The sequence below is a fragment of the Anas platyrhynchos genome, chromosome 1 (genome assembly GCF_047663525.1).
Source record: "Anas platyrhynchos isolate ZD024472 breed Pekin duck chromosome 1, IASCAAS_PekinDuck_T2T, whole genome shotgun sequence".
Lineage (NCBI taxonomy): Eukaryota > Metazoa > Chordata > Aves > Anseriformes > Anatidae > Anas > Anas platyrhynchos.
The window spans coordinates 52,702,299-52,730,232 of NC_092587.1; the positions used below are offsets into that span (position 1 = coordinate 52,702,299).

At 33.7% G+C, this 27,934-nt stretch overlaps 1 protein-coding gene across 15 annotated transcripts in view; it reads left to right on the plus strand.

The window, feature by feature from the left end:
• Window positions 1-27,934, plus strand: part of PPFIA2 (PTPRF interacting protein alpha 2) — a 328,207-nt gene that overhangs the window by 97,899 nt on the left and 202,374 nt on the right. For 2 of the 15 annotated variants that reach the window (XM_072037132.1, XM_072037136.1), the window contains exon 1: window positions 8,156-8,578. The exons of 11 other annotated variants lie outside the window; for them this stretch is intronic. In XM_072037132.1, the coding sequence (XP_071893233.1) occupies window positions 8,498-8,578 (81 nt within the window). In that variant the 5' untranslated portion in view covers window positions 8,156-8,497. Of the gene's footprint in view, window positions 1-8,155; window positions 8,579-27,934 lie in introns of those variants that run through there. 2 more of the 15 variants (XM_072037140.1, XM_027451308.3) reach the window with 2 other exon arrangements.

Genomic DNA, 27,934 nt, shown 5'->3' on the forward strand with positions numbered 1-27,934 from the left:
TCTGATGTTCAAAATGGCATATAACAGCATCAAAAGGGCTGAAGAGACATAGAGGAGCTATTCAAAGGCTGAACATCCCTGCAAATTAGATGAAAAGAGTCTTAATTAAACACACAAACTAGTAACTGCTTTTGGAAGTATGACTGTATGTATTGTTATTACCCTTAACAGTCCCTCAGGAGATTCAAATTCCAGTGGTTGTACTCAAATTCAGAATTGATATTCTACTTAGCTACCCAGTAGTTTCAGACAAGAAAACTACTAAGGTAAATCTACTCTTTGGAACTTTACTAGAATATCAGCTCATGCTCTATGTGAAAGAAGTATGCAGTTTTATGGTTTTATTCCGGATATTCAAGTTTCTCCAGCTTATGTTCACATCCATAGAAATGTGTTCACTAGCACAATAGAAAAAAGCTATGAAATTTTTAATTGAATAAGAAAAAAAAAAAAGACACTCTGAAAACAGACCTTTTGCAAAGGCCTACTGATATCCATAGTTCATATTCTTTAAATGTAATGATCAGTTGTCAATTTTAGTTTTTGATTCAGTTCCCTAAGTTCTTACTCAAAGGACCAGTTTAAAACTTGCATGCCTCACTTGTTAAGACAACAGATATTTTCCAGATGGAGCAGAAATAGAAATAAATGACTAAGACAATTGCCTTTGAACAAGCTTTTTTGACAGCTTTTGTCTTCTAGATATAATTCTGCTACTCATTTTCATTAGTATTTTACTCTCTGGACATTTTTTTTTACTTGTGGAACAGGATACATCTCAGTGTATGTGAAGATTGCAGAATCAGTATAAATAAATACAATGAAAGATAATGTAAGACAATACTTTTAGGAAAAAGAATTTAAGAGTATTTTTGAAGGGATGAGAGGCAGGGTAGAAAGGATATCTATTTGTAGTGATCTGTGCTAAGTCACAGTGATTTAATGCCTTATCTGAAATTTGTAACTTCTTTTATTTTTCCATCATAGGCCCTCGTCCTATTTTTAAACTCATGATGAGGCACCTAGTATAAGATGTTCACTTAAAAAGAAAAAGCCTCTCTGCTGAAGATGATACATAGGCAATGATTATCATCTCTTATGTTCTTTCATAATTTCACTCATCCTTAATGTACTGTGATGTCTTGCAGTATCTCTGTGATTTAGATTCTACATTTACTGGTAAGAAACGACTCTTATTTTGCCAAGCACACTGATACCACTCTGTATAATGTTATAATATAAACAACTTAAAGGATGTAAATAGTGAAAGTGATACCTAAGTGATATGACGCAGGGTGAAATAACAAGCTGACTGTTTTCATTATTTATTTGCTACCATCTGGAATCACATTATTTTGGAGGTTTTTGTCTTGATTCATCAAGAGTTAATTTTAGATTTGACTAGAATTTTATTTAAAATACCCATAAATGCAGTCACTGCTATGATTTTCCAATAAAAGTTGTCTAATTCTAAAGAGCCTCTAGACTTTTTCATGAAATATGACATAATGCCACAACACAGAAATACAGTCATTCCTGGCATCAAAAGTAAATAGCAGTGGCCACAGGTTGTGTACTAAGTATACCTGAGTACCTGTGATTTTGGCAGTTGAAGCCGGAGTCATGGAGAAGTGGGACAGAACTTAGTGGAACAGAAATAAATCTTCCCTCATTTTTTGTTGTTTTCTTTCATTTCTTCTCCTTCCACCTTCATGTTATGCTCTATGAACAGAATGCTTTCCTCAGTATTCAAGCATTATATTTTCATTCAGTTTCTCTTTTTGATTCACTCAGTGAGTCACTGTCATCAACACATAACTTAAAAATAGATAAAAAACTGTATTTATATCAGGCTCATTTCAGTTACCTAGCAAAGTTTCTTTGTTTAATTGTGATTTACTGATGGTCAAGTTGTTCTGAGGAAACATATCCAGTTTTGAATTGTGTTGAGTTGAATTGTGACAAGTTTAATTGTGTCAAGAAATACAGAATGGTACTTTGGATATTTCATCCCAGTTTCGCTGAACCATTTGGAAAGGAAGTCAGATATACAACTAGGTATCAATAATTCTTGAGAGTGTGAGAAATAATTTCTCACACCTGTGATGACCAGGATCACAGAATCACAGAATCATCTAGGTTGGAAGAGACCTCCAAGATCACCTAGTCCAACCTCTGACCTAACACTAACAAGTCCTCCACTAAATCATATCACTAAGCTCTACATCTAAACGTCTTTTCAAGACCTCCAGGGATGGTGACTGAACCACTTCCCTGGGCAGCACTACCATGTGGTCAACAATCACCTGCCCAGAATGTTCAAAAGAAAGTCTTGCTTATGCCCAAGCAAACAGATTGAAAAATCAGGCATTCTGTCTTTGGGATTCATCTGCATTGTAGCTATATTTGATGATTGTTGATTACGGACTGCATACTCGGTAGGTTCACAGAATCACAGAATGGCTGAGGTTGGATGGATCTCTGGAGATCATCTGGTCCAACCTCCCTGATCAAGCAGGTTGACGAGGACTGTATCTAGGCAGCTTTTGAAGATCTCCAAGGAGGCAGACTCCACAACCTCTCTTAGCAGCCTGTGCCAGTCAGTGCTCAGTCAGTCTCACAGTAAAGTGCTTCCCGATATTCAGGAAGAACCTCCTGTGTTTCAGTTTGTATTGCCTGTTGCTGGGCACCACTGAAAAAGGCCTGGTTCTGTCTCTTGGTACCCTCCCTTTAGGTATTTGTATACATTAATAAGTCCCTGAGCCTTCTTTTCTCTAGGCTTAAGAGTTGTAACTCTCTAGGACTTTCCTCATAAAAGAGGAAAGTCCCTTCGTCATCTTTGTGGCCCTGTATTGGTATATTGGGCTCTCTCCAGTATGCCCATGGCTGTCATGCACTGCGGAACCCAGAACTGGATGTTCAGGAGCAGCTTCACCAGTGCTGAGTAGAGGGGTTGGATCACCTCCCTCGTCTTGCTGGCAATACTTTGACTAAAGAAGCCCAGGATACTGTTAACCTTCTTAACAACAAGGGCACATTTATGTCTCTTGTTCAACTTGATGTCCACCAGGACCCCTAGGTACTTTTCTGCAGAGCTGATTTCCATCTGGCTGACCCCCAGCATGCACTGATGCTTGAGTTTGTTCCTTCCTAGGTCCAGGACTCTGCACTTCTCCTTTCTGAACTCCATGGGGTTTTTATTCACCCATTTCTCCAGACTCTCCAGGTCCCTCCGGATATCATCATGATGCTTCAGTTAATCACCCACTCCCTGTATTTTCATGCCATCAAAAAAATCTTACTGAGGGTACATTCTGTCCAATCATTGAGATTATTAAAGAAGACATTAAAAAGGACTGGACCCAGTACTGACCCCTGGAGTACCCCGCTCATTACTGATCTCCAACTACAGTTTGCACCACTAGCAAATGTACTGCAGGTTAGCTCCTTTAAACTCACTTAAATATTTGAATTAGTGATTTTAATTTAATTTTTTATAGTGATATTGTTCAAAAATGAATTCTGCAGTTTGCTATTTATAAGATAAATAGTTATGAAAGTTTGATATTAGTTGAAGAAAGTGGTATGTGTTTTTTGTGTTTTTGTTGTGTTTTTTTTTTTTCAAAAAAAATTGCAGTAGTTAGTAAAATGTCCAAGTGTATGCAACAAAGAAATTGCATTCATATTTGCATTTCCTCGGAACGCTTCATTTATTGTTCTTGTGCTTGAGAGGGTAGCCATTGTATGGAATAAGCCTGTTAGGACTACACATTTTATCTTTAACTGTTGCTGACATACAGTTTACATATCTAATGAAGAGATTTTGTTCTGCAGTGTACTTGTCTTCATAAATTTTGCAAATCCTGATGTTTGAGGTTAAAATAGGGCTCATAAGTTCATACTGATTTGGTACCAGCACTTGTAAGACACCCTCACCTGTACAAGAATGGCTATTTGTATATTCAAGATACAAAGAAACACAGGACCATAATGGAAAATGTTGATAATCAATTCTCAATTGCAGAAGCAGGATGAGTTGCAGGCTTTGCCTATCAGTGTAAGCTGATCTATTTCTAAAAATCTTTAATTCCAAATGGATTTTCTGTTTGTAGCAGAAAGATGAAAGTGACCAAAAACTTCCTTATACTGTGTTTCATTTTCCTGAATTCTCTCTCCCACTTCATCTTGTGGGAGCTTTACCAGCTGGGAGAGGTTAGTTTTCTGAAACTAGGTATGTGTGGTTTTATACATTCTTAGTTGTTGGATAATATATTTTGTGTTGTGTTGTGTTGTGTTTTGTTTTGTGGAAAACTATAAATACTTTTGGTGTGCAACTTCATTAAATGAGCTAAAAGAAAATGTAAATTAATTTGGATATGGAGAACAATTAGATGTGAAGTCTGGCTTTATGAACATAGTTATTTTAATTCCATATGCACTTGGAATATCTTTTCTCTGATCTGTGGTAAAGGATTAACATCTTTTCTGTTGTTAATAGCTGGAGATCAGAACTCTTTAAATATTATCAGTTTTCTGTTTAAAGCAAATTCAGGGAATCTTAGCCAGTTGAGTGATGTGTCATTATGATACTCTCTCTACATTGATGTCTACAACAATAAGCAGATCTTAAAGGAACATCAAATCAAGTACAGTATTGTAGATTTTGGAAACTTAGTTTGGTTTCTGCCACCTTGACACAAAAGTGGTGAGGATTAAGTTTAATTTGAAAGCTCTCTAATGTTCTGAAAACCACACACTGCCACTACTCTTGGAGGAAGGCACCTTTCTTTAACATGGTTTTCCCTGATAAAGACACAAATGAGAACAGTATGTGATATAAAGTCCATGTTTCTGGATAATTACTCATCTAATTTAATAAAAACTGGTGATTTAAATCTTAACTCAAAACATCTGGTTTTCAGCACTACATATTCTGAAAACAAACTACACCTCGCAAGCTCTAGCATATTAAAAAACATTTGTTTGCTAATTAAAAATGTTCATTTTGTCTCTACAATATGAGATGTAAGTTTTTGTATCAGTTTGCCTGAATTTTCAAAGTACTTCATATAACAGATATATTCTTCCTATTTTAAAGTGTAATCTATTTTTATACGCTATTTTTATAGCAGATATATGTTGGTGCATGTAAATCTGTATTTGTACATATGTAAAACCATACATAAACCAGTAGATTACACATCAAAAAAAAAGAATGCTAGTTAAATATATATATACACCAATATGAAAGTTTTTGAGAGGGGTATCTAATGAAAATACGCAGTCAGTATAGCATACATAATATAGACTAAGAGTTTCATATCTCTTACATTCAAAAATAATTGGAACTAGAGCCATTTTGGAGAATTCATTGCCGTGTGTCCTACCTATTATGGATGTTGGGTTTATTTTCTTTTCGTATAGGAGATGTTGTTTTTTTTCCTCTAGTAAAACTCCTTCACTTAATGGAATAGTTAAACCATTCATTGGAAGACTCATTTAAGCAGTTATTTGAGTTCCTTTGTGAGCACTTCTACCACTGAGCTGTAGTCGTGGTCCACAGGTCTCTCTCTGTTTGTCCTTTTGGATGCATTCAGTTTCCTTTATTCTGTTCCACTTTCTGCTCACTTTCAGGCTGGGTTGCTTGATACTTAGCTCAGTATTTGCAGTATTCAATTAAACATGGGAGACCTGCTTTCAGCTTTTTCTTCCAAGGACATTGCTGAATTCCAGCTACGAGGCTGCTGGCTTTTCTAAAATGTAGCTGTCTCTGTTGGTAACTATGAGCATGCGTCGGGCCAGTGTTCCTTACCAAATTCACCTAACATCTGACCCATTCCTGTGAGGAGGCTGTTTTCATGTTTTCCAAACAAAAACAAAAGAAACAGCAACAACAACAAAAGAAATAGTTTTGCATAATTTTTTCCAAGCTGTTTGGTTGTTACATTAAAAAAAAATATAGTCATTACTGTTCACATTTTCATGAGAGATAAAAGTTAGTGGAGAGAAAGAACAGAACTGGTGGTTGCCTCCTCTCCAGATCTATACTGACTAGCTAAGAAGACGTATTTATTTGAACTTAAAGGTAGCTTACTTTATATATATATATATACAGTTATTATTATTATTTATTTATTTATTGAGCGCAAATTCCATTGTTTAATTAGGAAGGTCAAAACAACAGATAAAATATAGGGGACAGTATTTTGAAAAGCAGTAATTTCTTGAAAATAATGGGCAGCTAAGTCATAGTGGACAGAGATCCAAACAAAACAAGAGCTCCCAGTTGCTGCTGTTAGAAAACAGGCAGTCCTTGACAAGTAAATAGGGAGCTAACAAGTCCAACAACAGCAATAACATTATGATTGTTGAATGCAATATTGAGGTTGTTACTAGAGTGGTCATCTTTGACTTTGGTATCAACCATTTCTTAAAGATTTTGGCAATTTTTTTTTTTTATTTTTTTTTTAATGAGCTAGATTACAGTTTAGCAAAAGCCAGGATGATGGGAGTTTCCTATATCACTGGTAGAAAAGAGAATAAAAAGTTGTGAAAGGTGAAGCAAGAGAAGTTCGAATTAACAGGTACAGTCATTTAGTAATGATAGTATTTAAATTTAGTAATTTAGTTGTTTGCTTATTGGAGGCATTATCCATTATACATGGATTTTTGACCATCTTTCCTCAAACTATGGACTTGGGGAAACAAATAGGTACATTTCTGTGGTCTTTCAGATCAAATGATCTTAAGTGTCCTTGAAGGAAACATTATTTATTGCACTGCATGTTTGGTGGCTAGATTATAAAGAAGAAAGAGTCCACTTACAATAAAAGGTCCTATAATCAGATTACCAAAAATCCGGTATCTTTGCTTTGACCAGTTGAGGGACCCCTTTGCTAATACCAGCATCTAGATTTTTTGGAAGAGAAACCAAAAAGGGGAGTAAAGTCTGCAATGTGAAATCTAGTTCTCAAGAAAATGTTACAGGCAGTAGTTTTCCTCTGATCCTGCAAATGTTTTGGAAGTAATATCATGGTAGTTATAAGAAAATGTTAGACATTTCTAGGATCTGAGAGGATTTTTTTTCTCTTTGGCCTGCAAAATAAAATAATTGTGCCATGCACTACACTGGCATACACATTTAAACAGACAGACATCTCTGAAGCTATCCTAACCTCTTTCATAGTCATTTTACTTTAGAAACTGCATTATCTTCAGTTGGTAAAAGCATTAAGATAATACAGAATAAAAAACAGGCAGCCCGGCAATTCATCAGTTTTTTGACAAGTTTCATTTTGAGAACAATTTCTTAAGTGGTTTCTGTCTCCCTTTTAAAACTTATGAATAAAATGCAAGCTGCTTGAAAGAAACTGTAAAATTAGTTTTCTAACCTCTTTAGATTTTTTAACTTTTACTAAAACTCCATTTTAGCAAATGGATTACTTTGTTGTTTTTTGTTTGTTTGTTTTCTAAAAAGTGTCATATTCTTTGAATATTTCTTTTTTAATGTCTTCATGTGGTTCAAATGATCTGCGTGAGAAAAAAAATAAAATACAGTGAATGTTGTTGGGATGTTCAGTGCAGGTGTAAAAACATACTGTGTGAAGTCAATAAGCTAGACTGTAGGTCTGTAACTTCATGAAGAACATTAAGTCTCAGAATAAAATTTCAACTTTATATTTAGTAATGTTAGGTAAACCTTTCCTAAAGAGAGATTGAGTTGGAGATGAAAAAAAAAGAATTAGGAAATAATGAAAAAAGAGAGGTTCACAATGTGTGTTATGTCTGAACTGATTAGAACTGATTTCTCAAAAAAAAAAAAATATCTTATTTTCCACATAGTATCAAATATATATACATAAACCACAATTTTCTCTTTCTTTTATCTAAGCATGACAGTTGAAACAAGAACCCTTTGTGTTATTTAAAGCAAGATAGTATGTGTTAACATAACTGTTGACAACTGAAACATTAAAATTATCATTCTTATCAAATACAGCTATAAACTGAACATGAGACATGCTTCAGGTTAGTCAGAAGAGGTCCTCTGTTTTTCACTGTGCATGCTTGCTTGAAATGAAACTGTGTGTTATTGGTTAACTGGGATGCTTAGCATAATCACTTTGCAAGGCTGTGGTGGAGGGAGGTGATTATCACTGAGAACAGATGGGCAGGTCCAGAGCATTGCCAGATCCTGCACAAGCTCCACGTACTGTAGGTTCTAGCTCTCTTTTCTTCGGCATTTCTAATTTTTATGCATTGTGCATATTTTGAAGAGCTGGCTGAGCTAAAGGTCAGGGAGCAATGACCTTACAGTTTAGCTCACAGATGTAGGAGTGGGGAATTCGAAATGCTGTCGCTGTACATCTGAACGGATGGAGCAGACTACATTTTGTACAATTGCCTCCCTAAATGTGTGAAAGGATTTATCTCTGAGCTTAGCACTCTACTCTGCATCTGTAGCTGTCTGTGGATTGTATTGTGTGTGTGACCAGAAATGATATTCTCGGATATGAACACTGTCTCTGCATCTCCTAAAGTGCATCCTCCTAATGGGACCCGGTTTTATACTTTTCAGGTAAGTGAACTTGAATAAAACCGAACAGATCTTTTGTGGTACTTAATAATGGGTAAACTTTGAGTAAGAGTAGCTAATAGGTTAAGAAGCTTATGTGTTAATTGTTTTTTCTTGGTAGTAGACAATATGTAAGATAGTGATATTATCACAGTAAGTTTGCTGCCTTCACAAAATCAGCATGTAAATTGTTCATAAATTAATACTATATCACATTCAAAATGATTTTGCTATTGATTCTATTTCCCAATAATATTATTGTCTCAAGATTTATTAGATTTATAGTTCCTTAGACAGACTCACACTGAGCCTTGCTGTTAGTTCTGATAAACACTGCCTTGGCATTATCAGAAATTCCAAATTCATATAAAAAATATTTTAAAACCTTAGGATGTTGTACCAATCTGGATTTTTTGTATTAATCCTGAATGTAGTTTCATGCTAGCTGATGCTTAATTTGATTCATTTGGGTAGCCATCGTACATGTGCAAGAGATAGAATAGCAGAATCTATTGTTAGGATTATTAAGGTTCCTAGTTTTAAGTCAAGTTTCATCTCATTCAAGTAAATAATCTTGTGTGTTTAGCCAAAGGTAAAAATGTATTGTATGCTCTAAATTTAGTGTGCAAACCATTCTAATCACACCCACCTTTCCATTGCTTTTAATTAAAAGAAATCTTCAGTGTGTCGGCTCTGGAAAAAATATATAATCCTACACGAAGTTTTTGCAATAAAAAAGCCTCTGTCCCCCTCCCCCCCCCACAGCTTTCCCTTATAGCGTTCTGGCCCTGCATGGCCAAATATTCTCTTAGTTAAAGTGGCAATAGCTTTTCCAGCTCAGTCTCTGATACAGTCAGGATTTAAATAATCTTCCCATTCTTGGTCATGTGTATCAGTTCTGTCTTTTTGCTTACTTTATGCTATTGTAGAGTGATATCTTTAATATTCAGTACATGCTGTGTATGCTGCAAGAGCAAACAATATGAGGCAATTAAAAGTTGATCAAAAAATACATAGCAAACTTCTTTGATGAAATACAGGCATCCCATTCTTTGGGTCAAATAACTGCATTTCATTCTTGTGTTCTTTTAATCTGTTGTTTTAATTGTGCTGTCTTGCCCTTCTTACAGTGATGTCAAATGATAGTTGAGGGCTGTGCAGAAAGAGTGGCATCCTCCTAACAGTGACGATCTGCTGATCCTGGCAGTGATTCAGAGACATGAATGCCCCAGGCCTGTTCCACTACAGCATGACTACTTTTTTCACACACTGACATCTAAATATTCTGTACAGCCTCCTGTAGCTATGCTCTTAAACACAGTTCTTGACGTCAGGTATTCTTTCTGAGTGTGTCAAGTTGAAAGAGTCACTAAAATTAGGGTGCTTGGTTGTGATACCAAATTGACTTTTATTATGAGGTACTTTATGAAACTGAACAGTAACAATTTGAAATATATTTTTTTATAGTATGTATTGTTGTTACTAGCAATCTCTATAATTTCTGTAGACATTATTCCACATAAAAATATCTCATTTATAAATAATTAATTGCACTGATTTTTAAGTGGAGAGGACAATAAATAAAAGGAAATATAGCCGGAAATATAGCCTAATTTTCTCTTGCATTTTGGACACCTTAACAAGCAATGTAGAGTTAAATTTATATTTGGAATGTAAAGCTGCTATTTTAGGACAGTCTGTGCACTAGAACAACTCAGTGTCATTAGTGTTAACAGAATCTCTGACAATTAAAAAAAAAAAAAAAAAAGGGAAAAGAAAAAGAAAGATTGTATTTTCCTGTGATGCCCTTTTAAAATATGTATTTTTTATATATGTTGTATATTTTTTATTATATATATATATATCTGTTTTCATCTGTGCAGTAAAAAGAAAGATATATGAACCAACTTCCCATTTCTTGCCTTAGCCTCCTATGTCCTTCCATGCTTTCGACCATCGTTCCTCTGGTATCTTCTCTTCCTCTCTAAAGTTACTTCAGTCTTTGCTGAGTAGGTCCTTTTACTCAGAATGACTTCATGCATCTCATATTTGCTTTGGTCTGTTTTAAACTACTTTCGCCTTTTGCTTTCTTGCTTACTTACTCTATGGTGTCTATATGCTAAATTATAATTTCTTTTGAGACAGAGATTCTTCCATTTAAATACCTTGCAAAGTTATTGGCCAGTTTAATGGTTCTTAATTTGAAATGTATGTGCTGGTATTTATTCTAAATACATTAAAATCTAGTGAAGCCAATGTCTGACATGTTCAAAACTGAACCTATACAAAAAAAGTGAGATAAGGACTTGAACTCTGACTGATGGAGGGTAACAAATGCTTAAGCTGCTGAATTAATCATAAATTAATAATCATTCAAAAACACAGCATATTAATTCCCTCAACAGCAAAAATGGTGTTGAAAGAAACCTAAAGCATGTGCACAAGTTGTATGCTTATTACTGTCATTTCACTGATGTTCTTAGTAAATAAAACCAAACTGGCCTCTGCAGGCCAATGCATCTAGCAGAATTCTTGGACTGGGGAGGATCATAACAGCGAATATCTGTGCAAGCTTTTGAGCACTTATTTAGCTCTTATTCAAATGCTTTGAATAGTATGCCTTATGATCAACTTTCTAAAGTGTTTTTTATAGGTGAGAATTAATTGAGATTAGAAGTCTGCCATAAATTTGCAAATTCAGACATTTTCTTGCCTGACAGACTTTTTTTAGTCTGACAGACTTTTTTTAGTAGATTAAATCAACAAGGAATTTCTGAACAGCTAATTGCAACATTTAAAATTACATTTTCATCTGCAGTGTCAGAGGATGAATTAATATTTTTGTTTGCTTTCCCCTTCTCTCCCATTTTGTTTTAATAGTTTTTGTTTTCTTCTGGACACCTAGTGTTCAGAAAAGGTATTGAATTTGAAAATTGCATAGATATCTGTGACTATCTGTGTAATATCATGAAATTACTAGCACCTTTGTTCTGCTTATGGAATCTGCCATGAAATTCTGCAAATGTTAAAACCTTGATTGGAGTTAGTTTATTTACTGAACCACCTGTTATAATTAAAACAAACTCAAGCTTTGATCCTTAGACTATGCTTGATTAAAGCAATTAAAATAGAAAACTGTATGAGAGGAGGTTATATAAAGAAGTTATATACTGTATGAAAAGAAAGAGTTGTAACACTATTATGAAAATGATTTAATTTTATAAGAACCAAGGCAATGCCAAAATTTAGTGCTTTGTATTTCAATATCTCTTTATTTCATCTCAGTATGCTTGTGCCAACCTTGGCAGACTTCTGCAGTTATATAAAAGAAAACAGTATTTTTCTTTCTTTTTTTCTTCAGGATTGATAAAAGATAGTATTTCTGCTACTGTATGTGGAAAATTAGTTTGCTAGCAGTGAGCATATATCTTTCATCAAAGTTGTAAACATCAAAGTCCAAGTAGTAACATTGACTTGCTCTTTGGTTGGTCTTGTATGTATTTAGTGATTATTTCCATAAAATAATGATGCAGGTGGAACAGTCTGGATTAGAAAAGAGAGATTTTCAACTATGTTGTTGGTTATGAAATGGGAAGCATTGATGTACTGAAAAAATATTTTTTAATCAAGTTGGTTTTTTAGATCATTGAGGGTTGTTGCATTTTTAAAAAGGCACAGAACAAAAGAAATTAATTTTAAAATTTCATGTTTCTGTTTTGAAAGTTGGATAAGACTGCTTTGATCATTTAAAAGCAACCTTATGCTGGCGTTTGTCATATGTAGTAAATAATTTTGGTTTAAGTAATTTTGTTGTCTACACTAATACATGTGAATACTAATTTGCACTACTTATAAACATTGAAATTATCTTCACATTTTACATAAAATTTATTCCAATAGAATTTGAAATTAAAAAAATAAATCTGTTTAAGCTTCTTAAAAGAGGAAATCTTTTTTAGTTTAGAAAAATAAAATAAAATGTTTCTGTGAACAGTATCTTTAACTCTTGTTATTTTCCATTATTAAGGTATGCACACATCTAATGCACAGATCTAAGTACAGACATAAATGAGGGCTAACAAGGGGTTGCAAGTAGGCAGAATTTAAGAAGCAGACATGCACAGAAGAGAGACAAACATTCAGATTTCTGCAGTACATGGATCCTGTTAGATCTTTAGCTTTCAAATCAACAGTATGCAGTAAGTTTCCATAAATGATAAATACAACTGTTTAAATGTTTGGATGTAATACTAGCCCATTTTATAGTCAGGTAAGATCTGGGGTTTATAAATTGAATTTTCAGTACAACTAGACTATACTCTTTTTATACTTCAAGAAGTATTGAAAAGATGCCTGGTATTTTCCAAAACCTTGGGAGGTTAAAGCAGTTCTTTAAAGTTGTCTGAAGATCAGAAGACCCACAAGGAAATAAAATTACTTTCCTACAAAAGCTGTAGAGAAATCTTAAAAGCTTCATATGACATGAAAATGTAAATATGCTACAAACTACTGTAAAAGTGCATTGCTGATCAAAGTTTTGAATCTGGGTTACTGGGAAACTGGGAAATGTTTCTATACATAAAACATATCTATCACCATGATCATAATTACCACTAGTTCTTATTTGTTAACAACTATATTATTATGATAATGAATTAAAACAGAATGCAAAAATATGATACTTTCTAGTACAGAATGTGCTTTCAGCTCTATGGAAAAAAAAAATACTCTATTCAAAATACTAGATGTACTTGTTAAGTTTCCTATATTATGTAGTTTAAGTGAACTGTATACTTCTTCAGAGCTGCTGCTTTATACCATCCCATGGTTTTACTACTACAGTAGTCCTATTGTTCTTTCATTTATCTCCTTATACATAAAATAGTAAATAAAACAAAAGGCTTCTCCTATAACAAAAATGTATCTTGTTAAAATCTATAATTGTGCTTATTAGAATAGATTTATCATTAGATCATGCTTTGGGTAGGTAAGCCATGCTACCCTGTTTAGTAGGCCATAATTTTTATTTTGTTGCATCACATGTTTCTATGTGATGTAATCTGACATCAGACAACAGTTTGGGAGTTTGTTTTAACAATAACTGCAGAAATCTCCAGGTCTCTGAAAAAAATATATATTTTCATTGATGAAGATGGGTTATTGTTGACTACCTTACATCTGACACAGTCACTTGTGCCATCACAGAATTCTTGTAAAGCGTGTGTTCAATGACATAGTTTTGTTCCTACCCCATGCAAACTTGATTGCATGCATAGAAAATGTACTGTGATTTATATGACATATAGAATATGGTCAAAAATTTGTGTATGCTTTCAGAGCTGTGTTGCCTGGTCCACAGAAGAGCTGTGGTGTCTGATCTTACACCATTACATCTTTTACTCTTCAGCTGATAGAGCACATGCAGCTCCTTCTAGCAATCCCCTGCCAGGCAACAAATTTCTTCCCTACTTTACCTAAATAAACCTTTTCTCTCTATAGTTAATCCACTGGCACAGTACATTTCTTTTACAAATATGTAAAAGTGCTAAAGGCATGTTTTTTGTGAAAGCTGCAAGTCCATAAGAAATCAGCAACTTATATTGTTAATGATAGTAAACATCATTAAAAGGCCAACTGTAAAAGGAGTCAAGTGAATAATTGCTTTTATGTGCAAAAAGGTGGGGTACAGATCGTCAAGGTTGTTTTAGGCTTCAAAAGGTTTGAAAGCTCTGTTAGTGAATACAAATTATAACAGTGGCAGCAAGGCTGACAGAGAGGTGTATTTAAAGACCTCTGTTAACAGTGACAGAATTGTGCTTTTGGACCAGTGGTTTGCCCTGTAACCATAATAAAAATAAAAATAAAAATAAAACAAAAATAAAAATAAAATAAAATAAAAATAAAAATAAAAATAAATAAAAATAAATAAAAAGCCTGAGCATTGTTAAAGTCAAGATGCAATACTAAAGTGATTTGTATTGCAAGTGACTTGGAAATATTTATAGCTATATAAATGGGTTTTATGTAATTTTGGAATTTTGGAATTCCAGAGGAATTGTGTAAGGAATTTGCTTGCATGTTTTTTTTTACTCAGAAGAAAATGACAAACGGCAATAGAGATTGTCCTTACAAGTGCATGGCATTTATTCTGATTTATTATTACTATTCTGTGAAATGTATTTTCCTTGCATGTTTTGTGAAGAACAAAGTCAAAGCTTTTCTGCTGAGATAAAGACACGTTAATGTGAATGTACTCCAAAGTATTAACATTCTCTGTATTCAAAAAATGATCAGTTTTGAAGGGCAAATATTTAAAATTTTATACATGAAAACATGTTGTACCAAATAAACTTTCAATAAGTTTCATCTGATAGTGCTGTTAATTTGTCTTAGTAGAATGGAGAAGACTACGAGCATTTATTAATCAGTCCAGATGTTCTGACAACAGGCGGGTTCCAGTTTTCTCCCAGTTGGTCACAATGTGACACTTGCACTCCAACAGTGGAACACAAGTGTTCAGGCTGGCTGAAAAATAAAAATGTCATCCAAGTGTTCCAATAAAAAGCCCTAAACCTGTGTTACTGCAACAGGCTGAGTGTGCCTTCCATATCTAGAAAGATATTTTAGTTTGCATAAGGTTGTTGGTGTTGTGTTTTGTTTTGTTTTGTTTTGTTTTCTAATGATTATTATTTTATTTTTTGCATAGTTCTGTTGCACCAGAAAGTTATGATTTGTTGCCATCAGAACTCATCAAAGATCATGTTCTCACTACCAGCAACCCCGGTTACACAGGGAGTGTCTTTGACAAGCCTCTTCGGTTGCCATTTAGCCGCTGATCTTTAGCTGGAATGGTGCTGAGAGCTGCCTCTACTGCTGTCACGTACCTTCTTTCTGCTTAAAAATTGGTAGCGTTGTATGGCCACACATTTTCAATGTTACTCTTTTCAGTCAGTCAATAAAATGGTCTGATACCTTTTATGAAACTGCTGCTCTGCATGCAGTGAACTGAGAAAGATGACTGGATATTAGCTGACTGTTTTGATCTATAGATACATTTGCATCCTCCTCTGGGCAGAAAACATACATTGCTTATGGAAGAAATGAGAAACATTATGGTTCTACAGTAGGCCTAATTACCATGAATTTGATAGTGGAAACTGGGAAAGATAATCCTTCTCCCCAAAAGTCACAACGTGAAATAAAACATCTATGCACATACAGAGACACATCCTCTACAACAACAAGAAGCCAAAACAACAGCAACAAAAGAAATTAATCAAGCATAGGATTCTGTCTATGGTATCTTTCAGTTGTAGAGACAGTAAACCATGGTATTTACTCCAAGAATTTGGTAATATATTAGAATAAGCAAAGAATACAGAACTAAAATATAGACATATAATGAAATGCAAAGAGTTTACAGGCTTTGTGTGTTAAGTCAAAGTTAAAGTAAAATTTTCCATTTTCTTTTGCGTATCTTACAAAAATATTTTGTTCACATAATAGCATTTTTTTCATGTGTTGAAGCTGAACAGTAACCAAGCAGTGCAGTCAGTGCACATTTTCCATGTAGAGTTACTGTTACTCAGTGTGGCCAATCCTAGACTTCAATATAATGGAGTAAAAAAGTCAGCAAGTACCTTTTCTCTTTATGCCAGAAGCAGTAGGTATGAAGCAAACCTACCATTTAATTTGCAGTGGGCTAAATGTGACCAATAAAAGCAGCGGACCAGTAGGAGGAATAGCAATAAGAGTGCTTTCCTCCTATTCCATAAATAGGATCATGATAGGGTTTCTGAATCATAGCTAGAAACCCTGGCTCCATTTCAGGAGTTCCTTCACTGTCAGATTCTGAACCTGGGCTTCTTTTTACCAGATTTTGTATAGAAAATAAAACTAAAGGAAGAAATGCACTAGTATTTTCCAGAATAGTAAGAATACCAGGGATTATTAAATAATATGTGTGCTGTTTTGATACTGGTTGATGCATTCTCTTAACTGTATGCCTTCTGTATAGGGTGAGGGGCTTCAGAGCAGAACACATGGCTAATAAACTATCCTTATAGGGAAAAACAGAACACTATAGGCACATCTCTGTAAATTAATGTGTACTGAACAACCTGTACATACTACGATGACCACCTATTGGAAATAGCAGAGTTTTTCCCCTCTTGGTTATTACCAGACTTGCTATGCAGCACTGCTGAAGCTTTCCCATCCCTGTAAAGGAAGGGAGAGTAAGGACTTCGCTGACTTCATTGTACTTTTCAAATGTATTCATAGGAGTTTTCTCAGATCTAGATCATGCTGCCTGTTATGCAATGGATCATGTTATTGGACCATGTTAATAGACAATTATGCAATGGACAGTATTACTTCCTTGTATGTAGTAAAGGAGAGTGTTTGGTCTGGGAGCTTTTAGTTCTGTCTTGACTACATTTTAATGCTATGTCTATTTCTCTTCATCTTCAATTGTTTTTTTCAGTATAGCTTTTATTTTCTGGAAGTCTGAATGAATCAATTATATGAAGATGAATATAGTCCTACATGCCAAATGACAACCCTATGCTAATTAGATACCCTTCAAGAGCTGGAAATAGTATATATCAGTACTTTTTAAAAGTGTTTTTAGCTACAAAGTACCAAAGATACAGCCTAAATACAGTCTGCATTAAAAAAATAAAAAATAAATTAAAAAAAAATGAGAGAGAGAGAGAGAGAGAGAGAGGTCTTTTTAGACTCAGAAAATATAATTAAATTGAATCAGTATATTTAATAATGAACACTGTATCCTGATTATTTTATATATAGCATTTTGTTCTCACAGTCTTTTTGTACATGGTTTATAAAATTGTAAGTCTAGGGGTGCTGTTGCTTTCCTGTTATTTGTGCAGCATTTACTCATCCAGTCGTCATCATCAGCTGTCTCAACAGATGTTGAGAAATGAGTGATCTACCTGAAAATTTTATCTTTTTTGTTTCATCTGTCATAAGGCAAGAAAGAAAGATAGGCAATGTTCAACTGTCCTATGATCAATGGCAAGTCATGTAATACATGATTTTAATGGTGTTAAGTAAGTTGAGATGTGAATAAACTCTTTTGCTGAAGAGTTTGTTAGCCTATAAATGCGTTTTCTTTTTGATCTTTGAAAACTACTCTGACAGATTTATTAAAGTAAATATTCTAATTTTACCTTTATTCATAGGCTGTATTTTCTCTTTGAATGAGATAGTTTTAATATACATCATAAGATCTATCATACTAAATTTCTTAGTAGTGATTTTAGTAAATAAATCTTATTTCTCCTCATCTGTTCATGTATAGTTCAATATTTGGTTGGCATTTATGCTTTACATAACGTTTATGGAGGACTAGGATTGTTTCAAAGTGACAGCTGACTTTCAGTTGATATTGTGATTCATTCAAATATGTAAACAAAAGAGAAAAATGTGGATTCAGTATTTTCATTTGAAATAATTAGAATTACTGATTCATGGAAATCTAAGTGATATGTTTATGTTTTTTTATGAGGAGAAATTATACAGCTTCATATGACTGTTCCTTTGAAATGTGTTACTTCTAGTGATTGGTCTAACAAACTATGAGATAGTTTTTTTTGTTGTTTTTGTTTTTTGTAATAAAATATTGTATGACTGTGTGCATGGTTGTAGTACAATGTGAAGAATAACTGTCTACAGCTTTAGCCATCACAACATTGGTGCTAAGCAATGTCAGAGTAGTGAGGAGATGCCAATGACACAGAGTGCATTGAGTGTTACATGTAGAGAAACAGTTGTGCTGTAAGCATATTAAGTCAAGATGTTGGGACATATTCCCAAAGTCTGAGGTGTAGGGGAAAAAGTTGATCTGGCTTCATCTGCTTATGTCCACAATAATAAATATTGTTGTAGAATAAAAGTTAACCTCTAGGGCAAAAGAGGAGGTAATAAGGATGAAATGTCTGTGTCATCCACATTTGGAGGCCAGGCAGGTTGCTTTGGAATAGGTCTAATCAAATCAATTAGATGAACATCTGTGAACTAACAGAAAATGTTAGGTGCACTCTCAGAGATCATCTTTCAATTTCATTTTGTCCAGGAGGGATCCAGTTGAGGCACTCTGAAATCACTTCATAAAGCAAACCAAATCAAGTTGAGGCATTGTGTTTTGTTATTTTCCTACCACTCTATTGCTAAAATGAATATCCTATGGATAAAATTATTACAAGGATGTTATATTTCTGGGCAAATAGAAAGTATCAATCTACAGTTTTAATGAAGCAATAAAAATGTTTCTGGACATTAAGTTATAGAACTGTCATTTCTTTACCACAGGATCTCACATTAGTAGTAGGCAGAGAAAAAAAAGTATTTCATCTTAGTAACTGAGTCTCTGTTTCACATAGTTGGAGATCTAAATCCTAATCTGGTTCAGTGGACAGTTTTGATTTATTTCATAATATTTGAAAACATATACTGCCTCTGCTGGCCTAAAGCCTTGGATAGCTTGGCTAGCACTGTAATGACCAATGGAGCAAAAAATCTAACTATCTGTTAAACTGTGTTCAGCAAAAGAATGAAATTTATAATTTGCCCTAAACACATGCATACACACATCTATTGCTTGAAGTGATGCTGTCAAAATCAACTTTATTCTTTGGATAAAAATCTGATGACAGTAGTGCTTATATTCATTTCCTCAGGCTGGGAATATAGCTTGTTTGAGATGGTCTGTGAATTTTGAGTTGGTTAGTGATAGCGACCCAAATATTTTTTAGTTGGAATAAGCAAAAGGGTGATATTAAAATGGAATTTGTCGGTCTTTATCAGCTTCCACTTTAATACCATAAGAAAAACTCCTCTCTTTTTCCAGCAGATACAACAGTCGTTAGCATGTTTATCATAGAATCATAGAATATCCAAGTTGAAAGGAACCCACAAGGATCATTGAGTTCAACTCCTGGACCCCCAGGAATAACACTGGAGATTCCTACACAGTTAGTCCTTTGTGCTCAGCAGAAAGCTGTGAATAAGATGAAGAGCAAGCTTCATGAAATTTACCAGCTGCAGCTTTCAGTACTGTTGCATCTGAGGTATCTGCAGACCTAGCTGGAAGTCCTAAACTCTGCTGACCCATTCTTGGTCTATATACTTGGCCATATGAGCAATATCCTGCTTAACATCCAGGACATCCCACATGTACATAAAATTGACATAGTTTATATAAATATAAGCAAATGAAGAAAGAATGAGCAGTTTTAGAACAATCTTAGAAAGATGATCAAAAAATTGTTTGTTTAACTTTGGGTTAAACAAACATAAAACTCCACGAATTTAATCAAACTTAATCATTCATTAAATCAAATTTAATCAAAAAAAAAAAAAAAAAAAAAAGGAGGAGGGATTCGGTTTGGTAGGGAGCATGACCCAAAAACTACAAGTTACCATTAAACAAAAGAATCTGTCAATTCTACATAGATTGTTGCTTAGGAAACATTGTTTTTTACTTCTGTTTTAAATATAATATCTTTGCAAGCACACACAAAGTTTCTCTACAAGATTTCTAAGAATTCCTAAAGGTATGGTTAGAAGCTGTAATGGTTTCTTTCTGAAGTTGCAATGCTTTGAATTGCTTCTTGGAGCTGGATTGCGTTCAAGTAGTTGAATAGCTATCCTCTTTTAATCAAAATAATCTTGGAAGCATTAGTCATGATTTTTGGTTAAAGTTGAATGTTATATTACAGCAAAGTAATATTGTAACAAAGAGTAAATATTTTTAGTACTCAATATAGCTTCTTTTTTTTTTTCTCTACCAGAAGTCACTGTCTGTAGTTGCATCCTTTTGTATAGAAAGAAAATTAAATATAAAAAGACACACTGATATATTTTCTTCTTTGATCCTTTCTCTCTAAGGATGACTCAATGAATAACATGCAGAATACATCTAATTTCAAATGCAGTAGATGCAAGTATCTTTGCTTCCATACTGTGCTCCACCACAACATACACATCGCTGGTGACTGGCAGGCAGATAGTACTTACCACAACTAATATGAAAGCCTGTCCCAATTTGGAAGTACCCTGAAGGAACTCTCATTTTTGTGGAGCTCTGCCACTAAAGAAGTCATATCTGGAATCCATCAGGAGACTCAGCTTTGTCACTATTCACTGTTCACTGGAGTTCAGTATACATGTACTTTCAGAGACAAAGGCACTTTACTAAAGTGATCTTACCATTCAGCATCTTTTGAAGTATACAAACTGACATGAAAGTCTTGATCCAGTAGTAGCATTCATTCATTTTTGTTTGTTTGTTTGTTTGTTTCTGTAGCAAATGAGTCCAGCATTATTTAAATTAAATGAATATTTGTTTTCCCTTAACCGACAAAGTACATATTTTTGGCTGCATTTGCCTTTACTCACTCACAATCAACATCTAAGACCCAGCAGGAAATTATGTAGTGCACAGTGTGTTTGGCATTTATGGAATTAGAACTCCTGATGGTAATGTCCAAGGTGGACTGGAACTGTAACATATTTTGGTTGTTTACATATTTAATAGTTACACTTCATATGTTTTGTCCACACTTTTAGTCAATAGACTAGGAAAAACTCCTAGACTATTTTTGCTAGATGGTAAAGATGGTAAATAAATGGTAAAGATACCATTGATTTGATTCTTTAGGTTCTTATTCAACACTTTGGTTATGTGATTTTTTAAAAGCATCAAGTTTTGTGCTGGGGTTCACAAATTATAATAACTTTTAGCCTGTTCCCTTGTAGGGCATTTTCATGTGACAGGCTTTTAAAAATTAGAAGTTACAGTTTTGTACATACTTTTTGTGCCACATACTTTTCTGAAGTGTTACCTTTGTAAAGGGTAACACTTTACAGGCTGTATCTTATTTCCCTATTCTGAACAGCTATTCTGAACTATTGGAGCAAGTTTCATCCTGTCACATTTGGTTTATGAGGACATTCATAACAGGTCTCTGGAATGAACTATCTCCATTATATATATACGTATATATAATTATTGTTTTTATTATTTTTATTATTTAACATTGATAGGTTTTGTATAGAGAAAGTACTCTGGAAACATGTAAGTATCAATATTGTATTAATCTTAAATTAAATCTATAATCTTTGAAAAAAAATAAAATGCAAGATTAACCTAACATACTATTTAATATGTTGAATATTTAATTATATTATTATTATTAAAATGTCCCTCGCTCTTTATGTAGATATCTTAATCTACATAAATCTTAAGTGTAATGCTTATCTGTAAGAATTTTAAACATGATTGCTAGAATTAGTAAATAAAGGAAGCAAATATCTCTTCCATCCTGTTCTTTATATTATGCCACAATTTACATCAACTCTTTGCTTTCTGATATAAAGAGGGAAATACAGTGTACACTGATGTCTTCTAACACTGAATCCTGGTCCAGTTTAAATCTCATTGATGTTGCCTGGAATAGAGTAAGAACTTCTTTGAACAAATCATAGTTCCCTGATTTGTGGACATGGAAATCTTTAATTTAAAAATATATATTTTTTTAAGGAAATGTGGTAACATGACCCTGAAGACAGGCAGTATTATATCTAATTGTTACACCTTTGGTTTAATTAATATCTTTAAACTGAAAAGACAGTGATTATAAATCTTTAAACCATATCTTTCCAGAGAAAGAAAAGCACCCTTGCACCCTTCTAATCAGTTGGTATCCCCAGATTAAATTACTCCATCATGGGTTGTGGCTATCTCTAGAGTAACAGTGGTGAGTGTTACTAGTGCCATAGTGTATCTGGCATACATAAGAATTTAAGGAGCAATGGAAATTCAGAAGTTGAAAGTAAATGCTTATAAAAAAATCCATGCTCTTATATGTATGTCTTTTAAATTGAAAGTTTCACATGGGAGTTAGCTATCTATTTCTGTTGGAAAATCAATTTTTATACTAATACAATAAAGATCCTAATTCTCTAAACATATGAAATACAAATATCCCTGCTTTGTACAACATAGCTACTATTTCAATGGCATTATTTCTAGTCCATAACTATATAAATTTATGTTTATCTTCATTGGTCTAAAACCTGTCTTGCAAATTTGTTAACTAGCTAGCTTAAGCTGAAAAATGATAGGTCAAATGAACTCTGAAACACTGCAATTTCATCAGTTCTTAGATACTTTTTAGGGAAGTGGTGGTTGTAGCCCAGTTTGCATGGTAACCGTGCCTAGTAATGAAAATTTGCCACTATGAAATACTGCCTTGAAACAATATCTTGGCTGCTACATTAGTTGTTTTTTTTTCTTTAAGTACTACAATGATGTGAAATTTCAACACAGGTGTCAGAGCAGCTTCCAGCTGAATAAAAATTAAATCTTTTATGCTTTAAAGAGCTCTGATTCTTTAGAAATAATATGTTTTGTATTTTAAAGTAGGTCAGTACTTCCAGCACGTTGAAAGTTGATGCAATAGTGGATTTTTTCCTGACATTTATTCTAAAATTTCTTGATAAAGGTTTAACCTGCAAAATTAGAGAAATAAACTTTCTTATCCCAGTAATTTTGCATAAGCTAAATATATGAAAATAATTGTGTGTTTGAGCACATATTGGTTATATATATTACACTATGGAAAAACAGCATATTGGAATCTGATATAAATTTCAGGAAAGAGGAAAACTTTTGTTGTTGCTGTTGTTGTTATTTTTGTAGTTATGAGGGATTATAGCAGTCAAAATTTTAAAATGTCTTTGAGAAAGCATGAGCTCTTACAGCTATCCAGCTGTCATTAAGACATTCACAGACTGCTTAAACATGGTATTTACCAAATTTAATTACCAAAAATATTCATAACAAGTTTTGTGCTTCCCAGACAAACATGAGGGTATGGCAATCCAGTCTTGCTTAGATGCAGCCATCTAGAGGCTTTTTGTTTTGTCTCTGAGTAAAATAACTAATAAAATTCTAGTGTCCGGATAGAAGTTCAAATCAGGCGTCTGATATGTCACTGGAGTATCTAGGATAGGGGCTTAGGCTTGTATCTGTGGTAGGGATATGAGATAGGTGGCATGCTTGAACAATTCAGGATCTGCTTCCCACCCTGTGTGACTAATTGGGAACTCTGTAAATGGTTCTGTTCTCACTCCTTCTCACTGTAGACTCTGAAGCTGGAGAAGCTGGGGAATGTCATTGTGTAGTAGGAACTTATAGTCCAAACGTGTTTGTTTGTTTCCTCCCTGAGATTCATTCAAATGATGCAGAGTTTCAGAAAACTGTTTTTGAATAGTTGATATGTTTCAAGGAAAAAAGCTGTTACTTGATCACTACTCAATGACAAATGATTTCAGAGCTCTGAGGTGAGAGCTGAGAGCCAGATTCACAAGGACTTACTGGCATGATCCTCAGATGGGCTCCCAGTTTTCACTGAAAAGCTAGGAATACATTGTGTCTAAATCTAAATTCACAGTGGAATGACAAAAAAAATGTTTGAATAAAGTATAAAATTAGACACCGGTAGGATTTGAAAAACCTTTCCCCCCAGGAGGTAGCCTGAACAAAGGAATAAGGTTTTCCCTCTGTGTACAGTTTCCTCTGTAAATATGCCAAGACAAAATGATTTTGTTTTGGCAAGTCAGCATTTATGAAATCATCACTGGTAATTCCCTGTCCAGCAGACAAAAATTTAACAATCCTCGAGCTCTCTGCAACAGAGCAATGGGCTAGAATTAGATCTTTTGAAGATTACTAGTTATTGTAAGAGAAAGGATTCAGAAACATGAATTATTTTTATTAAAGAGAGGATTTTGCCAAGGAGACAATGAGCATTCATTTTGATATTGAGAAGCTTAAGTGAGAAAGCCTCGTAGTGTGGTTGGAGAATATGCTGGAAGCTTTCCTATGGCAGCTGCAGCGTATGAGATCCAAATCACAAATTGGATTACATTTCTCTCACACATGAAAAAGGATATGGATATTTTCAAATTTAAGTCCCACTCATTTAGTGTACCAGCTGCTTTATCACCATTTAGTCTCCTTTTATTCCACTAACAGTTCTGATATAGTTACAGTTCTTTTAACATCTCATTGAACATAACAAAAATATACATTCAGATTATACAGTATGGTATGACTTGATACTACTGTAATCTACTAAAGGAATAATAAAAAAGGTTCATTCCATACTTTCTGCATATTTGGGAAAAGCAGGCATGCTAACTCTGATTTTTCATCTCACATTTGCATTAAACCAGTTTAAAAGTGGAAAGTCAAACCCATTATTTTCTTCCATTTAATCTCTTCCAAATAACAGTGTTAGATTACTTCCTGACAGAGTTTAATTAAAGGCTCTGGAAATTTTTCCTAAATGGAGGTTTGAGATTCTTCAGGAGACTTAACTGTGAATTCATCTGACCAAAAGAAGACTAGAAGAACTGTTGTCATAATTATTTTATTTACAGGGCATGGATGTCTTTGTTCATGATGTGCAAAAGCTAAAATAATTTCAATTATATGTAAAGTTATCCTGGTGAGCACAGAAAAAATAAATTACTAAATGAAGGAACAATTCCACTTTTTTTCTTTCCATAAACAAATTTGAAGTGAAGAGAAAATACAGACTCCCTCAATTTATCTGTGTTTTGAGGTCCTTTAAAGATTCTTCTTTCCAATATAATTGTTGCATCTTCACTTACAGGGTTCATCTCAACAATTTCATCTCACTTGATATTCAGTATCTATACTGTAAAGCTCTACCCAGACTTCTAACCTTACTTGCAATTCCACTGACTTAAATTCTGTGTACTATGTAAAGATAAAAACTACTCTAAAAGCACCTGTTTATGAGATTTTGAGGGCAGCTGATGGTTAGCTTAGGTTTTGTACATGATGATTTTTGGTCAAATTTATCTGCAGTGTCCAGAGGCTTAAGCAGATATTATTTTTATTTTTATTTTTATTGTTATATTATTTTTAAACTTACCTCATATTTTTACATTTTAAAAATTTAAAGAAGAGTACACTATTCTTGATAAAAACTTAATGCATTTTTATTCACTTAATTGGAAGAAAGCAAATCTGAATATGAAAAACATACTCCTAGCATCTGCTGAAAAAATGGGTAAAAATAAGGAGATAGCAAAATTCAATGTAGTAGCCAGATCCTTTCTTGCCTAACATCATTTTAGAGAGCATGATACAGGCTGTGATGTGAAAAAATGACTTTGTGCTACTGAGAAACAAATTTCCCTAATTTTGATACCAAATGTTTTATATATATCTTCAAGACTGGGATCGCCAATAAAGAACAGATGCACTTTGGATTTTTAGAACAATCTTTCTTGAAAGATTGCATCTAAAAATACTGTTTACTTACATTTGTAGTAGACTTAGCTAAGCTTTCAAATTTGACTACTGCCTCTATGGTATGTTTACTTTGTTATAATTCTGTTTCCTTCATTGCTAAAGGAAATTTCTGTCTGTTTAATATTGAAAATGGTTTTGATGTATTCCTATGTGTCAAGAATTGAGAGACAAAGCAAAACAAAATGAATTGTAGTCAAAGCTTACATATTAATAGATCAGTCTTGACATGATAAATAATAATATAGTATGCTTCATAAGAATATATTAAACCATATATTAAATTGTCAGTCCTTTTAAATGTTACTTTTTACCTCCTGGAATTATAGAGGTCAATTTTAAGAAGTTAGATTTTATGGGAAAACATGTTCAATTTTTGTACATAGGTAAAAAGAAATACATTTCTATCTACATATATTTATATATGTATTTATATCTAATACATTTGTGTCTAACAATAAATAGGCTGTACTGCTGACACTCAATGGACATTTTCAGTTTTCTAAGTTATAAAGATAGCTCTTTCCGCAGAATTCAAGTGACAATCTATTGAACAAACATTATATAAGGAGATGCTTGATTGTGGAAAATGACCATTATCTCTCTTGGTAAAATGTAATTGTAAAAATAATTCTTAGTTTTCACCATGGAGTATAACAGAAAGTTAAAAATCTATCCCTTTTTTCTTTTTTCTGCATTCCAATTTCTATACTGAAATATAGTATCTACAGCACTATCTTCTTCATAAATTTGACAAGTGCATCCATCAAATAAAGGCATCTGTCCATTAAATAAAAGCATACATGTATATCAGGCATTATAGATTGGGAAGCAACTTTCCTTCTTTGTCCTCTGGATCCAAGAAATGAACTTTGCCTTAAGAAGTATAAAGATGAAAGAATTGCAGCCTTTTTTTTCCCACTATTTCAAGCCATCTGTGATGGTCATAGCACCGATCTGTCAACTTATGAACATGATGACGCAGATATGTATAGCTTCTATTTCAGCTTCTTGAAATGTTTAATTACTTGCTTCAAGAGTAGTATAGTTAGGCAGTTTGTAGCAAACAAATGCAATAGCATCAGGATAAGAAGCAGTCTGGAAAATTTACCAGAACTAGGAAATGACTGTTCTCTAAAGAAAGCAATGGTGCAACTGTAGAGCCCAAATACTTCTACTGAATCTAGGAACTACAATTTAGTTTGGAAATTGAGAAGTTCCTCTTTAGAAGGAGAAGGAAATCTGCTCAGTGACTGCCACAGAGTAAAATGCTACACTGATGCCAGATTTTCAAAGTCTGAGATATTCAAGGATTAGTAAACCTTTAGGTAAGAAAATCCATTCTTACTATTTTTAATATATATATAATTAATGTTCTATTTGTTTTTGGTTTTTTTACCATTAATGTTGAGCCTTTTTTCAATATCTCATATTTTTTAACAGTTTTGTGTTTCAGGTAAGCATCTCTGAATGGAATCTTTAGGATCTGTTAGTTTTAGGATCTGATGCAGAAAGCGTCTCAATCCATTAGCCAAGGAGGACTTCCAGGCACAGAAAGTACAATTTATAGTCAAAGGGGTTGTGTGTAATTTATCTTTTCAAATATCATTTAGCTCCAAAACTCTTTTGCTTAAAGCCAACACTGTCTGAAACCCATATAAGACAGAAAGAATTGTGGGGCTTATTTCTAGGTAAAAGTATAATCTTTGTCTTCAGCATGAAGTGGCAGGACTTTGAGGCTCTCTTGAAGGGTTAATCAGATATGTAGTAAGATCTATAGTGGTGACATTCTTAACTTCACAAATACAGCTTACTCCCATGTGAAAATCAAGTGTCTTGAAGCTGGTTTAAAAAATGAACAGGATCTGCCACTTTATTAACTGCTTTGTGCATGTGAAATGTTTTTTCTGAACATGCCATTAGGTAAAATACAAATTGATCAGTGTCATTATCTAGATTTTTTCATTAACCTAGCAGAGTAAATC